Here is a 15,593-nt window from a genome sequence, read left to right on the forward strand (position 1 = left end):
AACCAAACTGAGATTTTCCCCAGACACCATAGTCAAATGCACACTGGTTTGCATTAAAACATAAAATAAGTTTATTAACTACAAAAGGATAGATTTTAAATGATTCTAAGTGACAGCAAACAGATCAAAGCAGATTACCTAGTAAATAAACAAAACCGCGTCATACTAACACACTAGATAGGTAGGATGTGAATTGGCAAATTCTCATCCTGAGTGATAAGCAGGCTGGCAGATTCTTAAGGCACAAGCTGCCTTGGTTTTGCAGCTTGGGTTTCCCAGGTTTTCATACACAGGCTAGAAATCCCTTTAGACTGGGACCATCACTTCCCCCAGCTCAGTCTTTGTTCCTCAAGTGTTTCCAGGTGTGGTGTTGTAGGGAGAGTGAGGCCCCCATGATGTCATTTACCCCCTTTTATATCTTCTTCCCACTTGCTGGAAAGCTCTTTGCTGTGACCTGGGTCAAGCAGTTCCCATTGTGAAAGACTATCTCTGAGAGGTTTCTATTGCACACAGTTCCTGGGGTAATCCTGGTGCTTCTGTGCCTTTCCTCAATAAGCCATTAACCTGGTTTGGCTTTTTTTACTGTTGTACCTGAAAGGCTGCTTGTGGGTGTTTTCAGCCTCACTTGTTTCAGTAACACACACAGAGCCCAACCTCATAACTTCACAGACGACGATAGCACGTACCATCCAACGAGATATTAATGTCTAGCAGATCAAGACTAGAATGACACCTCACACGGCATATGTTGTACAAAACATATCCTAATTACATGACAGTGGTGAATATTGGGGGGTCAGGGGTCACAGTGGGGATAAGGCTGAATGGACAGATGTGTACAGGGATAGATGGGGTACTGGGAATGGACAGATGGATAGGGGAGTGGGCTTTGGTGGGTTAGAGCAGTGGGGGAGCTAGGAGCCAGAACGCCTGGGAGGGGAATGGGGTCTAGTGGGTTAGAGCAGGGGGGCTGGGAGCCAGGACTCCTGGGTTCTATTCTGGCTTTGGAAGGGAGTCAGGTGAGGAGTCAGGACTTATGCTGGAAGCTTGCCCCAAAAGAAGGGCCCCTGGATGGGGAGTTTATCCCTCTAATTGGGTGCCTCGCCCTGATGATTAAAGTCTTTCCAGGAAGCTATCAGGCAAACAAGGCCAGCCAGGCAGAGTTCCAGCACCCTGGCTCCCCTCTGATCCCCCAGGGGGGCCTTCCCCAACAGATCCCCCTCCCCGAGCCACCCACCTAGCATCCCCTGGCTCTTTTGCTATCCCACTGCCATGAACGGGGTTTTGGCTTAGGGGATGGTGGGGTTCATTGAAATCCCTGGCAGGAAATGGCAAGGTTTGCAGCATCTCTGAAAGGTGGGGTCAGGGAGAATTAGATGGGTTTGTCTCCTCTGGGTCTCATGCAACCGAGCCAGGAAGTGGTGATAGAGCCCAAGAGTCCTGGTTCCCAGTCCTCCCAGCTCTGACCCACTAGACCCCACTCTCCCGGAACCAGGGATAGAACCCAGGAGTCCTGGCTCAAAGCCCCCCCAGCTCTGACCCACTAGACCCCACTCCCTCCCAGAGCTGGGGAATTGCTTTAAAAATATCTCTTCTGTTTGCTGGATAGCTGCTTAGATGTCTTAGTGACGTACATTGAGATAGTTCTCAGGAGTGACTGGAAGAGCTCTTTTGACCAAGTGATACTTGTGTGTTTAGTTAAATACCTGTCAATAAAAACAACTGGTCATTTTAAACAGTCTGGAAAAAGATCAGTTCCCCTCTAACTTAACTGGGTTTCACATCCTTTGTTACTGCCAGATCGCAACCCTGGCAGGTTTCCTGTCTTTCACAGAGACTTCCAAATAACCTGCAGGAGTAATCCTGCAGTATTGTTACTGCAGAGTACCAGAGTATTATACTGCCCAGAAAATATTATGCTATTCTACAGTAATAATCATAACAAATAATAATACTGTTAAAGCATTAATACTGCGAGAAAGTACTCTGGTATTTTTCAGTAATAATACAATTAGCTGTAGTACTGCATGAAAGTACTCTGATTATTGTCCAGAAGTAATATCATTAGACTATTAGTACGGCACAAAGGTACTCTGGTGTTTCCCAATAATAATACGGATAGATTATTAGCAGTGCACACAGGCCTTCTGGTATTCTCCAGTAAAATACCCAGGAGAATCATAACTTTTGTAGCCCTGTTAAGAATATTAAAGTAAGAGTGAGTTTCCTGATGTATTGCTGTAAAGTAGCAGAGCACCGTTGTACAGTACTAACGCTTTACCTGGAGTATTACAGTAGTATAACAGTACTTCCAATAATGCAACTGGAATATTACTGAAAAATACCAGCAGATTATCCATAAACCCTATTAAGAGAAATCCAGCACCAGTGGACTTACTGGTGTTCGGTTAGAAAATACCTGAGTCTTTTGTCTCTATGGCAAGTACCACAGCACTTGTGAGTCTCCTTTTATGAGTACTACACTAAGAGTGAGTTTGCTGGAAGTATTGCCTGCATATATTTGTACAGTATCAATAATTTTATTGGAGCATTATGGTAGAATGCTAAGGTATATTTTATAGCCCTACTAAGAGGCCTAAGGTGTTTAGCTGAGCATTGTCAGGGAATACCAGACTGATAGTAGGTATGATATTAGTATGCGGTCTAGCAATGTAACTAGAATATTTCTTATTGAATACCAAAGTATTTTGTGCCCTATTAAGTGCCCCTGATAGTGAACTTACTGGAGTATTAATGTGGAATACCAGAGTATTATTGTTCAGTACTATAATAATGTAATTGGAGTACTTCTCTACACTACCAGATTGTCTTTAGAGAGCCTATAAAGAATACTACAATATTAGTGAGCTTTTGTATGGTACCAGTAATCTAACTCGAGTTTTACAAGAGTACTTTTGCATGGTATGACAATAAACTGGACTATTACTCAGAATACTGGAGTATATTTGTAGCCTAGTAGGATTGCTACCATACTTGTCACCTAACTGGAGGATTACTTTAAAATATCAGAGTACTGTACCTTTTCTGCCACTGATTATATATTGGACTGAAGCATACCAGAGTACATTTTAAAGATCTAAGAGTATTGCGCAGTACCAGCGAGTCTGCTGAAGTACTACTGTAAAAATATTAGTGTGCCTTTGCTGTTGTATTGAGTATTATTGTACCAGTGAGCTTGCTGGGGTATTACTGTAAAATACTAGAGTATACTTTGTGGCCCTATGAGAAGTACCACAGTCCTGGCGATATTACTGGAGTATTACTGTAGAAGACCAGAATACCTTTTGCAGCTCTGTTTAGTATTATTCTACCAGTGAGATTGCTGGGCTAGTACTACATCATACCAGAGTATCTTTCATGGCTGTGTATTAAGAGTACCAAACTCCTGGTGATCTTATGACTTAAAATACCAACGTACTTTGTAGAGACCTATAAACAGGAAAATACGAATGATCTTACTGGAATATTCCCATAGAATACAAGAGTACCTTTGCACCTCTGTTGACTATTAGCTTCAGTGAGCGTGCTGGAGTATTACCACAGAATACCAGAGCACTTTTTGTAGTCCTTTTAAGATTACAATACTATGGGTGATCTACCTGGAGTATTACCGTAAAACACCAGAATGCCAGCTGTACTTCTCCGAAGAGTGCCACAGTTCTGGTTATCTTACTGGAGTATTATAGCAGAATAGCAAGGAACTCTTGGTGTCTCTATTAAGAGCGTTTATGTTATCAATTTGCTTGCTAGGCTATTACTCCAACATAACAGAGCACCTTTGGTAGTCATAGTTAGAATACCACAGTATTAGTACTGTAAAATACCACAATTCCTTTTGTAATCTCAGTAATACCACGGTACTAATATTCTTCCTGCAGTATTACTGTAAAAATACCAGAGTACCTTTTGCAGCTCCATCGCATATCACCATCCAGTGAGCTTGCAGGAGCCTTGCTGGGCTATACCAGAACATCTTCTTTAATAAAATAAAAAAATAAATCGTAATTAATACTATCACAGTCCTTGTATTCTTACCGGAGTATTGCTTTGATGTGCCCCAGCACCTTTTCGCAGCTCTGTTTATTAATACTGCACCAGAGGGCCGTGTTATTATTGCCAAGGCTTTGCCTCTGGCACCTCAACCTACACACTGGGGTCACCTGGGGGTGCCAGCAGCAGCAAAGGAGGGAGTCTGGGGAAGGGGGAAGAGCAGGCGAGGAGAATTGAGGGAACAGCTGGTTCACATCTGGCAAGCGGCAACAGGGATGCTTGGGAAGAAGGCGGGACATGTGCCAACATCTGCTGAACCCGTTGGTCAACATTCTAGGCAGACTAACTGGCTGGATATAAATCGTGTTGGGGTGCACACCCTTTCCTGGCTGCGTGCATCGCCCGGTGGCCTGGCTGCCTCTTTCTGGGAGCTTTGGGATCCCCTTTGGGTTTAGTGATTGGTGCTGCTAACGAGAGCATGGAGGAGCGGCGAACCAAGGCCAGCGGGCTGAGCCGGGCAAGGAGAATGGGGTGTCTGCTCCTACTCATTGTGCTGATGGGTAAGAAAGTCCATCGGTCTGAGTGATCTGCCTACAGAGAAGGAGTGGGGAGGGGAGAGGCAGGACTCCTGGGTTCTATCTGCCACCCTGGGAGGGGAGTAGGGTCTAGTGGCCTGGAGGGGGGACCCAGGACTCCTGAGCTCTATCCCCAGTTCTGGGAGGGGAGTCTCATGGGCTAGCGCTGGGAGGCTGGGAGCTAGGATTCCTGGGTTCTATACCTGGCTCTGGGAAGGAGAGTGGGGTCTAGTGGTTAGAGCAGGGGGGCTGGGAGTGAGGACTCTTGGGTTCCATTCACAGTTCTGTGAGTAAAGGGTGGGATGTGTCCATTGTAGCTAAAGTATTCCCTGCACTGTGGCAAATCTGCAGCTCCCTGTTAAGTGTTGTTGCTGGGGCAGTTGGTCTAACTAACGTACTGCCTTGGCTGAGGGTCTAGAGAGTCAGGGTCCTGGTGAGTCTGTTATCCTTGTTCTGACGCTGTGTCAGCATCAATCACTGGTTGCAAAATTGCCATCAGTTTGCAGTGTCTGGGTTGTTAAAATATTTTGGTCAAAAAACTGCAAAACGCCGGGTCAAGTAACTTGTGATGGAAAAACCTGCACTTAAAAAAACCTTGTGATCCCAAAATTGCCACAGTCTGGGTTAAAAACTGCCAAGCTCTGGGCAGAACAAACATTTCTGGAGGGAAAAAACAGAAAAATGGGTGTAAAAAAATGTTTTAAAATGCAAAAATCTGTGTCGAAAGATATTTTCCCAGAAAAATCTGCCCGGAAATACTAAAATTTGGATAACAGCAATTGGGATTGAAAGGGGAACTGGTCAGAAAAATGGTTGTTTTGGGGGAAAAGCAGTAACTTGTCTAAAACACCAACTGAAATCTGGGTCAAACGTTTTGGGGTCAAAGGCACAAACCTTGTGGTTGAAAGAGGACCCGGTCCAAAAATGCACAAATCAAAGACATTTAGTGCGGAAAAGAAGCCAAGATTTGTCCAAAAGTACTACGCTCGGGGGCAAACGTTTGAGCTGAAAACGTAGCTGGAGCCAAAAATGCCATAATCTGGGCGACAACAAACAGTTTGTGCAAAAATGCAGCATGATTTTGGTTAAAATAACGCCTCCCAAAAGTATCTTTTTCTCATTTTGGCACCAAAATGGGTTCACTTGTAATAACTGTCCTAAATCTGTATCAATATCAAGTGTGCTCTAGGGTGGCTCGTTTCACATTTAGTTATTTCTCTGGCCTGTTTCATCTTTTGGTGGCAACCTTTACACTGAGTTTCAAGTCCAGTCTCGTTTATGCAGCTCCTCCCTGTTCAGAATCACCTGCAGATTTAAGTCAAAAGCTGGTTAAATGCAAACGCCGTGCAGCTGTTTCACCCCAGCCGAGCCATCCTTGTGGGCCTGTTGCCCAGCTGCCCTGCCCCCGGGGGGGTCTGTCTTTCTCTCAATTTCTGCATACCACTCCCCCCCTATTTTAAGCCTCTCTCCTAATCAAATGAAGCAACTGGCACAAATATGCCTCAGTCCAATATTTTAGTCCCATCACACCGGGCACTGCACAGACACACAGGAAGAGATAGTCCCTGCCACAAGCAGAAGGCAGCCTTAAGAGAAGCATGCTCCCCATTTTATAGATAGGGAAACTGAGCCCCAGAGCAAAGCACGGACTTACCCACAGGGAATCTTTAGCAAACCTGGGAATAGAACCCAGGAGTCCTGGTCCTAACCCCTCCCCCGGGCTCTAAGCCACTAGACCCCACTCCACCCCCAGAGCTGGGGAGAGAACCCAGGAGTCCTGGCTCCCAGACCCCACTCCACTCCCAGAGCCGGGGAGAGAACCCAGGAGTCCTGGCTCCCAGCCCCCTCTGCTCTAACCCACCAGACCCCACTCCCCCTCACCCAGAGCTGGGGAGAGAACCCAGGAGTCCTGGCTCCCAGACCCCACTCCCCTCCCAGAGCCGGGGAGAGAACCCAGGAGTCCTGCCTCTCTCCTGTCCTGAAGTGCTCCAGAATTATGTGAGGGGACAAATTTCTCCCGTCAGTCTCTCCTCCATGCCCCCCAGCTGGTGCCCAACCTACCCACACACTCGGTGCCAGGTGAAGAGCTCTGCCTGCCGGGGCCCCAGCGAGGCCGGGCAGAGAAGATAAGGTGGGCACCATCTTCGCGAGCGCCCGGCCCCCGGACCCGGGTGCAACCAGCCAGCGGAGCTCCACGCCTCAGGGGGAGTTCTGCGGCTGGTCTGTGTAATTGGCTAATGAGGTACCGCTGTAATTCTTAACGAGCCACTGCCCGGGCAAGCCTGGCAAAGGGCAATACCACTAAAGCGGGTCGTGTGGATGGAGTAATTGGGTCTCAGGGCGCTGGCAGGGTGGGCAGGAGGAGACATGATACCATGCTAGATGGGATCCTGGGTCTGACCTGCAGTGGCAGAGATGGGGGTAGGATACGAGGGTAGATGGGCTTCTGGGTCTGACCTGTGGTGACAGGGATGGGGGCAGGATACCAGAGTAGATGGGCCTATGGGTCTGATCTGGGGTGGCAGGGATGGGGGTGAGATACCAGGATAGATGGGGCTATGGGTCCGATCTGGGGTGGCAGGGATGGGGACGGGATTCGAGGATAGATGGGGCTATGGGTCCGATCTGGGGTGGCAGGGATGGGGACGGGATTCGAGGATAGATGGGGCTATGTGTCCGATCTGGGGTGGCAGGGATGGGGGTGAGATACCAGGATAGATGGGGCTATGGGTCTGATCTGGGGTGACAGGGATGGGGGTGAGATACCAGGATAGATGGGGCTATGGGTCTGATCTGGGGTGACAGGGATGGGGGTGAGATACCAGGATAGATGGGCCTATGGGTCTGATCTGGGGTGACAGGGATGGGGGTGAGATACCAGGATAGATGGGGCTATGGGTCCGATCTGGGGTGGCAGGGATGGGGAAGGGATTCGAGGATAGATGGGGCTATGGGTCTGATCTGGGGTGACAGGGATGGGGTGAGATACCAGGATAGATGGGGCTATGGGTCTGATCTGGGGTGACAGGGATGGGGGTGAGATACCAGGATAGATGGGGCTATGGGTCTGATCTGGGGTGACAGGGATGGGGTGAGATACCAGGATAGATGGGCCTATGGATCTGGTCTGGGGTGGCAGGGATGGGGGTGAGATACCAGGATAGATGGGGCTATGGGTCCGATCTGGGGTGGCAGGGATGGGGACGAGATTCGAGGATAGATGGGGCTATGGGTCCGATCTGGGGTGGCAGGGATGGGGTGAGATACCAGGATAGATGGGGCTATGGGTCCGATCTGGGGTGGCAGGGATGGGGACGGGATTCAAGGATAGATGGGGCTATGGGTCTGATCTGGGGTGACAGGGATGGGGGTGAGATACCAGGATAGATGGGGCTATGGGTCCGATCTGGGGTGGCAGGGATGGGGACGGGATTCGAGGATAGATGGGGCTATGGGTCCGATCTCGGGTGACAGGGATGGGGGTGAGATACCAGGATAGATGGGGCTATGGGTCCGATCTGGGGTGGCAGGGATGGGGACGGGATTCGAGGATAGATGGGGCTATGGGTCCGATCTGGGTGACAGGGATGGGGGTGAGATACCAGGATAGATGGGCCTATGGGTCTGATCTGGGGTGACAGGGATGGGGGTGAGATACCAGGATAGATGGGGCTATGGGTCTGATCTGGGGTGACAGGGATGGGGGTGAGATACCAGGATAGATGGGCCTATGGGTCTGATCTGGGGTGACAGGGATGGGGGTGAGATACCAGGATAGATGGGGCTATGGGTCCGATCTGGGGTGGCAGGGATGGGGACGGGATTCGAGGATAGATGGGGCTATGGGTCCGATCTGGGGTGGCAGGGATGGGGGTGAGATACCAGGATAGATGGGGCTATGGGTCCGATCTGGGGTGGCAGGGATGGGGACGGGATTCGAGGATAGATGGGGCTATGGGTCCGATCTGGGGTGGCAGGGATGGGGATGAGATACCAGGATAGATGGGGCTATGGGTCCGATCTGGGGTGGCAGGGATGGGGGTGAGATACCAGGATAGATGGGGCTATGGGTCCGATCTGGGGTGGCAGGGATGGGGAAGGGATTCGAGGATAGATGGGGCTATGGGTCCTATCTGGGGTGACAGGGATGGGGACAGGATACCAGGATAGATGGGACTAGGGTCCTATCTGGGCTGACAGGGTTGGGGGCGGGATACCAGGGTAGGTGGGCCGCTGGGTCTGACCTGGGGTGGCAGGAAGGATTAAGGACACCGGGGTGTGGCTAGCCCAGAGACGCTGGCCCGGGCCTGTCGCCAGATCTGTTACAACACGAAGGCAGAGCCGCATTCCGCGGTGCTGGAGCTCCCTGCCTCGATCTTTCACTTCCTTCTCCCTAATCCCGGGTAATTGCCACCCCGTAATTAAATACGGGAACATGAAGCCAGCTGTCATGCGCCCGCTCGGATCCCATCACGGCCTTGGAATGTGGATCTGCCTCTGGGAGCAGCCGGGGAACAGCCCTAGGTCTGAGACCCTCAATCCCAGAACCGTCACAGGGGGCTGAATCTGAGGCAGGGAGCTGCACGGAGTCTGACCAACGCAGTGGGGCTGCCTGAAGTCTGCAGAGAGCCTGAGCCGATTGCGCCGAGAAGCCCAGATCAGAGCTGGGTGGGAAACGGTTTCCTGCCCCTCAAATATGTGCCAGAGTTTTTACTCAGCTGAAATCGGGCTCAAACGTCAAAACCCTGACCATATTAGGGAACAGAAAAAAATATTTTTCCCATACTGGGTCAATTGAGAAGTTTCTTTTCGATTTCCACCTTTTTCTGAACTTTTTTTTCTACCCTCTTCTTCCCCCGGGCTCATTTCCTTAAATTTCAGAATCAAAATCTCTTTGAGGCAGGAATTTTTCTGTTCAAAAATGTCCAAATCAAACTTTTTGGCTGGCTCAAAAGACTCCCCCCCCGCCCCGCCCAACCAACTTGTTCTCAGCTGGGGAAATTTGGCCAGTCCGCCCCTGTTTCACGAAAAGTTCCCGTTTCAACAAATGGGCATATGTTGATGGGAAAATACCCAAACGTCTCTAGCTAACTATTCAAAAGTCAGATGGCAAATAAAAAGAACCCCACAATTTATTAGTTTTAAAAATCTCTTGATTTTTATGAGCTCGTCCTTGCCTGGGGACCTGGCTCGGGATTTTGAATACTTAAGGCCGGCAATGTTTTATTGAGTTGGCTATCTGCGAAAGGTGGAAGTTGGGAGAGAATGAACATCTGGTGCTGAGATGCAGCCACTTCTGGGGTGGAACTGGGTAGCATAGCTAGTCTCTCTGCCACCCCCTGGTGGTGGACGGGAGAAAGGACCCGAGTGGAATCACGATTGAGGCTGCTGCCTCGAGGCAGACCCTGTGGCTCTCCCTCTGACCCTGTCTCTTTGCATTTCAGGTGCCCAACACAGCGAGGCAAACGGAGGTGAGTCTTGACCCACTCTCAGCAATGCCCACGCCCGGTACCAGCCCCCCAGCACTAGGGTTGCCAGGTGTCCAGTTTTCGACTGGAACGCCCGGTCAAAAAGGGACCCTGGTGGAAGAGGCCAGCAGGTCCGGCTCCTAGGCTGGAGGACCACGGGGCTCTGCACGCTGCCCCTGCCCCAAGCACCAGCTCGCCACTCCCATTGGCAGGGAACCAGGACCAATGGGAGCTGGGGGGCGGTGCCTGCAGATGAGAGCAGCACGGGGAGCCTCCTGCCTAGGAGCTGGACCTGCTGGCCACTTCTGGGGTGCAGCGCGGAGCCTGGACAGGCAGGGAGCCTGCCTTAGCCCCGCTGCGCCGCTGACCGGGAGCCACCCGAGGTAAGCCCCTGCCTCACGCCCCAACCCCCTGCCCCAGCCCTGAGCCCCGCCCCCAGACCCAGAGACCCCTCCTGCACCCCAAACCCCTCATCCCCAGAGCCTGCTCCCCCAGCCCAGAGCCCTCACCCCCTCGCACACCCTAACCCCTTGCCTCAACCTGCAGCTCCCTCCCTCGCTCCAAATCCCTAGGCTCCACCCCCGAGCCTGGATCCCCCTCCTGTACCCCAAACCCCTCATCCCCAGCCCCACCCCAGAGCTCACACTCCCAGCCAGAGCCCTCACCACCACCTGCCCCCCAACTCCCTGCCCCAGCCGGGAGCCCCCTCTCACACCCTAAACCCCTCATTTCTGGCCACACCCCAGAGCCCGCAGCCCCAGTTAGAGCCCTCCCGCCCTCCCAGCCACACCCCAACCCCCTGCTCTAGCCCAGTCAAAGTGAGTGAGGGTCGGGGAGAGCGAGCCACGGAGGGAGGGGGAATGTAGTGAGCAGGGGCGGGGCCTCCGGTTAGGGGCGGGGCAGGGGCGGGGCCTCTGGGAAGGGGCGGGGCGAGGGCGTTCCGTTTTGTGCGATTAGAAAGTTGGCAGCCCCAGCCAGCAGACCCCGGGGCGAGCCGATCTCGGCCAGGATCCTGCCTTACGTCTCCTTTCTCTGCAGTCTGCGGGAAGCCGCAAATGAACCTGAACCGGATCGTGAAGGGGAAGGACACGGTGGAGGGAGAGTTCCCCTGGCAGGCCAGCATCCAGTGGAAAGGAGTCCACATGTGCGGGGCGTCCCTCATCAATGACGAGTGGGTGGTGACGGCTGCTCATTGCTTCTACCAGTGAGTACAGGGGTTCTCGAGCCCCAGCCGTGCCGGGGCCCCTCACTCCCGACCCCCAGCCCCCTGCCAGCCCAGCCCTGCCCCCCCAGCTCTGCCAGTGCCCCTCACTCCCGACCCGCAGCCCCCTGCCAGCCCAGCCCTGCCCCCCCAGCCGTGCCAGGGCCCCTCACTCCCGACCCTCAGCCCCCTGCCAGCCCTGCCCCCCCCCAGCCCTGCCGGTGCCCCTCACTCCTGACCCACAGCCCCCCCGCTAGCCCAGCCCTGCCCCCCCAGCTCTGCCGGTGCCCCTCACTCCCAACCCGCATCCCCCGCTAGCCCAGCCTGCCCCCCCAGCCGTGCCAGGGCCCCTCACTCCCGACCCTCAGCCCCCTGCTAGCCCAGCCCTGCCCCCCCCGAGCCCTGCCGGTGCCCCTCACTCCCGACCCACATCCCCCCGCTAGCCCAGCCCTGCCCTCCCAGCCTTGCCGGTGCCCCTCACTCCCGACCTGCCACTGATGCGTTTCTCTGCCCCGAACCAGGGTCCTGAACCTGACCCAGTACCGGGTGGTGCTGGGGGCCAACCAGCTGTTGAACCCAGGCCCCAACTCCTGCGCCTGCCCAGTCCGGCGCATCATCACCCACCCTAGCTACGCCGGGCAGACCACGAGCGGAGACATCGCCCTGGTCCAGCTGGCCAGTCGGGTGAATTTCACTAACTACATCCTGCCCATCTGCCTCCCAGATGCCTCCGTCCGCTTCCCCCCAGGCAAAGTCTGCTGGGTGACCGGCTGGGGCCACATGCGCTCTTGGGGTAGGTTGGGATGGGACACCCAGGGCGGGGATGGGTCCTTGGGGTAGGTCTAGGGGAATGCAGGGCCAGAAAGACGGGAGGGAGGGAGGTATGGTAGGGGTCAGGCGATCTGGAGGACTAGTGATGGGGGAAAGAAAGAAAGAAAGAAAGAAAGAAAGAAAGAAAGAAAGAAAGAAGAAAGAAAGAAAAGAAAGAAAGAAAGAAAGAGAAGAAAGAAAGAAAGAAAGAAAGAAAGAAAGAAGAAAGAAAGAAAGAAAGAAAAAAAAAGAAAAAAAAGAAAAGAAAGAAAGAGAGTGGAAGAAAGAAAGAAAGAAAGAAAGAAAGAAGAAAGAAAAAGAAAGAAAGAAAGAAAGAAAGAAAGAAAGAAAAAGAAAAAAAAAAAAAGAAAAAAAAAAAAAAGAAAGAAAGAAAGGGAGTGGATGAGAAAGAAAGAAAGAAAGAAAGAAAGAAAGAAAGGGAGTGGATGAGAAAGAAAGAAAGAAGAAAGAAAGGGAGTGGATGAGAAAGAAAGAAAGAAAAGAAAGAAAGAAAGAAAGAAAGAAAGAAAGGGAGTGGATGAGAAAGAAAGAAAGAAAGAAAGAAAGAAAGAAAGAAAGAAAGAAAGAAAGAGAATTAGGAAAATGAAATAAAAAGAGCGTGTCTGACCCCTAGTGTTACAGGAGGGGACAAAGAGTGAATGGAAGCATTAACAAAAAGAGAAGGAAGGAAGAGGGGTGGAGCTCACACAGAGAAGGACAGAGTGTAAAAATGAACGAAGGAGCCCTCGAGTGAAAGACAGGGGGCATGGCAGAGAAAGCGAGAATGAGACAATGAACGAAAGAGTGAAAAAGCCTTGGCCATAAGGGGAGGGCAGCGAGAGACCAAAAGAATGAGAGAAGGCCAGGAAAAAGGAAGACCGAACCCTGCGGTTGCAGGAGGGATAGAGAGAGAAGGGAAGAACAAGGAAATGAAGGAAAGAAAGAAATGAACTGTAAAGTAGAAAGAAAGAAAGAAAGAAAGAAAGAAAGAAAGAAAGAAAGAAAGAAAGAAAGAAAACTCCTGGGTTCGAGGGGGGTTAGAAAGATCGAATGAGAATATGGATGGAAGAACGCATGGAAGAGCCTTGGATTTCATGGGCGGGCCGCGGGAGAAGGAACTCCGGAGCAGACAAAGGCAGAACGGGGGGTGCTCTGGGGAGGGCAGTCCAGCGCTGCCCCCCGGGGGCCGGGCTGAGCCCAGCACCTCACCCCCAGCTCTTGCTGCCCCTTGCAGTGGACCTGCCCTCCCCGCAGACCCTCCAGAAGGTGCGAGTCCCCATCATCGACTCCGAGACGTGCAGGAACCTGTACCTCACCGACCTGCAGAACACGCCGCCCCACAGGGATATCCAGGCTGACATGATCTGCGCCGGTTACGCCGAGGGCAGGAAGGATGCCTGCAATGTGAGAGCCCCCTGGCCAGAGAACCCAGGAGTCCTGGCTCCCAGCCCCTCCCCCCCAGCCCTGCAACTCCCTAGACTCCACTCCCCTCCCACAGCCAGGGAGAGAACCCAGGAGTCCTGGTTCCCAGCCCTCCCTGCTCTGACCCACTAGCCCCCACTCCCCTCCCAGAGCTGGGGAGAGAACCCAGGAGTCCCGGTTCCCAGCCCTCCCTGCTCTGACCCACTAGCCCCCACTCCCCTCCCAGAACTAGGGAGAGAACCCAGGAGTCCTGGCTGTCAGCCCAGGGAGCAGGCTGGGGGGGGGGGCAGGGGGAATAGACCCAGGGTCCCATCCCAGAACAGGTCACAGCTACTCGACAAGGCCTGGGTTCTGTGCAAGCAATCTCTTTGCAGCATCACAGGGCCACTGTTATCCACCTGCCAAGCCCCACCCCAGAGGTGGCTGCATTTCAGAGCTGCCACCTGCACAGAGCCTCCTGACTGAGACTGGGGCCCTTTGTGCCTGGAATTGCACAGACCCCGACTGAGATCAGGGGCCCGACTGAGATTAAGGAAGTCTGTGACATAGCTGAGAATAGACCCCCCCTCCCCAAACCCCTGGTTCCCAGCCTAGGGCACTAACCCTGCTCTCTCTCTGCTCTGCAGGGTGACTCTGGCGGCCCTATGGCGTGCATTGTGGGTGATGTCTGGGTGCTGGCCGGAGTCGTCAGCTGGGGCGAGGGCTGCGCCATCAAAAACCGCCCCGGGGTCTACAGTCGCCTCACCTCCTACCAAAGCTGGATCCGGGAATATATCCCCAATCTGGAGTTTGTCAAGGAGCGCAAAGGCCGGGGATCCCGTGCTGTGGCAGACCCCAAGGGGCAAAAGCACCCTTACGCTGGCTGGCCCAGCCAGGCTGCCTCTGTCGTTGCCAGCACCCTGCTGCTCTTGACATGCCTGCTGTATCTGATTTAAAACCAAGGGGGGTGGACAGAGAAAAAGAGAGAATTCCCCCACTCCTCTATCAAGCTAGAAGGAAAAGGAAGAAGGAATCTATATCTCTGGTCCAGTCTCCCCACCTAAGGCCCTGGGTTTTAGCATTCCCTTTGGGAAAATATTTTAAATGTTTAAAAACTAAGGAAATTCCCAGACAAAAAACTTTGTGAAACACTGTAAACATGTGTATATTTCTCTGCAACTACAGCAAGGGTGCCGTAGGCACGAGGGGGTCAACCAGTTGTTCTAGGTCTCTATCTTCATGTATATATTAGGACTAGGGAGTTTAAGATGGAACAAAACAATCTTTGCTGATCATTTCAGGAGGTCATAAATGCACAGGGCCCCAATAATCAGCGTCTGTTTTTTGCAGGGTGGGTGAGATAACTTGGGAGGAGTCGCAGAGGTTTGGGCTGAGGGTGAAGCTAATCAAAAATGTTTTGAATGTTGCTAATTTGACGACAACATGTCAACATTTCTGATTTTGACCAGGGAACGATTGGGAGGTATTAATGCAGTCAGACAAGGCCCGGGGAAGACCTCATCTCAGTTCTGGGTGTGCTTGGTTCTGGGCACCCGCGTTAAAGACAGTGGGATTCAGAGTCGGACAGGGGCAGGAAAGGTCTTTGGGGACAGTCAGGGGATCGGGAAGCCGATCTTATGAGAAGAGACTCGGAGAGATTGTCTTTTTTCGCCTAGAAAAACAAAGACTGAGAGGGGACCTGAGTTTGGAAACACTGAAAATTTGAAAGTTGCAAATGTTGAAAATTGCAAATTTAGATGAGGGAAATGATAGGAAAAATACCGACATAAATAAATAAAAATGTTTTCAATTCTCCTCTTCCACCACCACCGTCTTTCGACCAGCAATCTGGGTTACAACCCATAAGAATAAGAATTTTGTTTGCTGTTATGGCCAATTTGAAGTGGAAGTCTCTTTCCCTAGGTCGAATAACCCCCTATATAAATTTGAGGGGATATTTGCAGGTTTATATTTACGATGGATTAATTGATGGCATTTCTCGCATGAACTAGATCTAAAAATCATAAACCACAGATATTTAAGTACTGAGATAATCTGTGTAGCTTTGTGGTGTTTCCACTAACGACTGAAAACTGTGAATGAGCTTGCACTCAGATATTTTGATAT

The 15,593-nt window shown here is 51.9% G+C and overlaps 1 protein-coding gene across 1 annotated transcript; it reads left to right on the forward strand.

The window, feature by feature from the left end:
- The first annotated feature begins 4,489 nt into the window (after nt 1-4,489).
- Nucleotides 4,490-14,517, forward strand: LOC102939248 (serine protease 27). The gene is made up of 6 exons (XM_007070962.4): nt 4,490-4,571; nt 10,031-10,057; nt 11,093-11,258; nt 11,777-12,048; nt 13,300-13,469; nt 14,114-14,517. Exons 1-6 carry the CDS (start codon nt 4,490-4,492, stop codon nt 14,420-14,422), a joined length of 1,026 nt encoding a protein of 341 aa, XP_007071024.2. The 3' UTR covers nt 14,423-14,517.
- The last annotated feature ends 1,076 nt before the right edge of the window (nt 14,518-15,593 follow it).

This window comes from Chelonia mydas, chromosome 6, assembly GCF_015237465.2.
Source record: "Chelonia mydas isolate rCheMyd1 chromosome 6, rCheMyd1.pri.v2, whole genome shotgun sequence".
NCBI classification, from domain to species: domain Eukaryota; kingdom Metazoa; phylum Chordata; order Testudines; family Cheloniidae; genus Chelonia; species Chelonia mydas.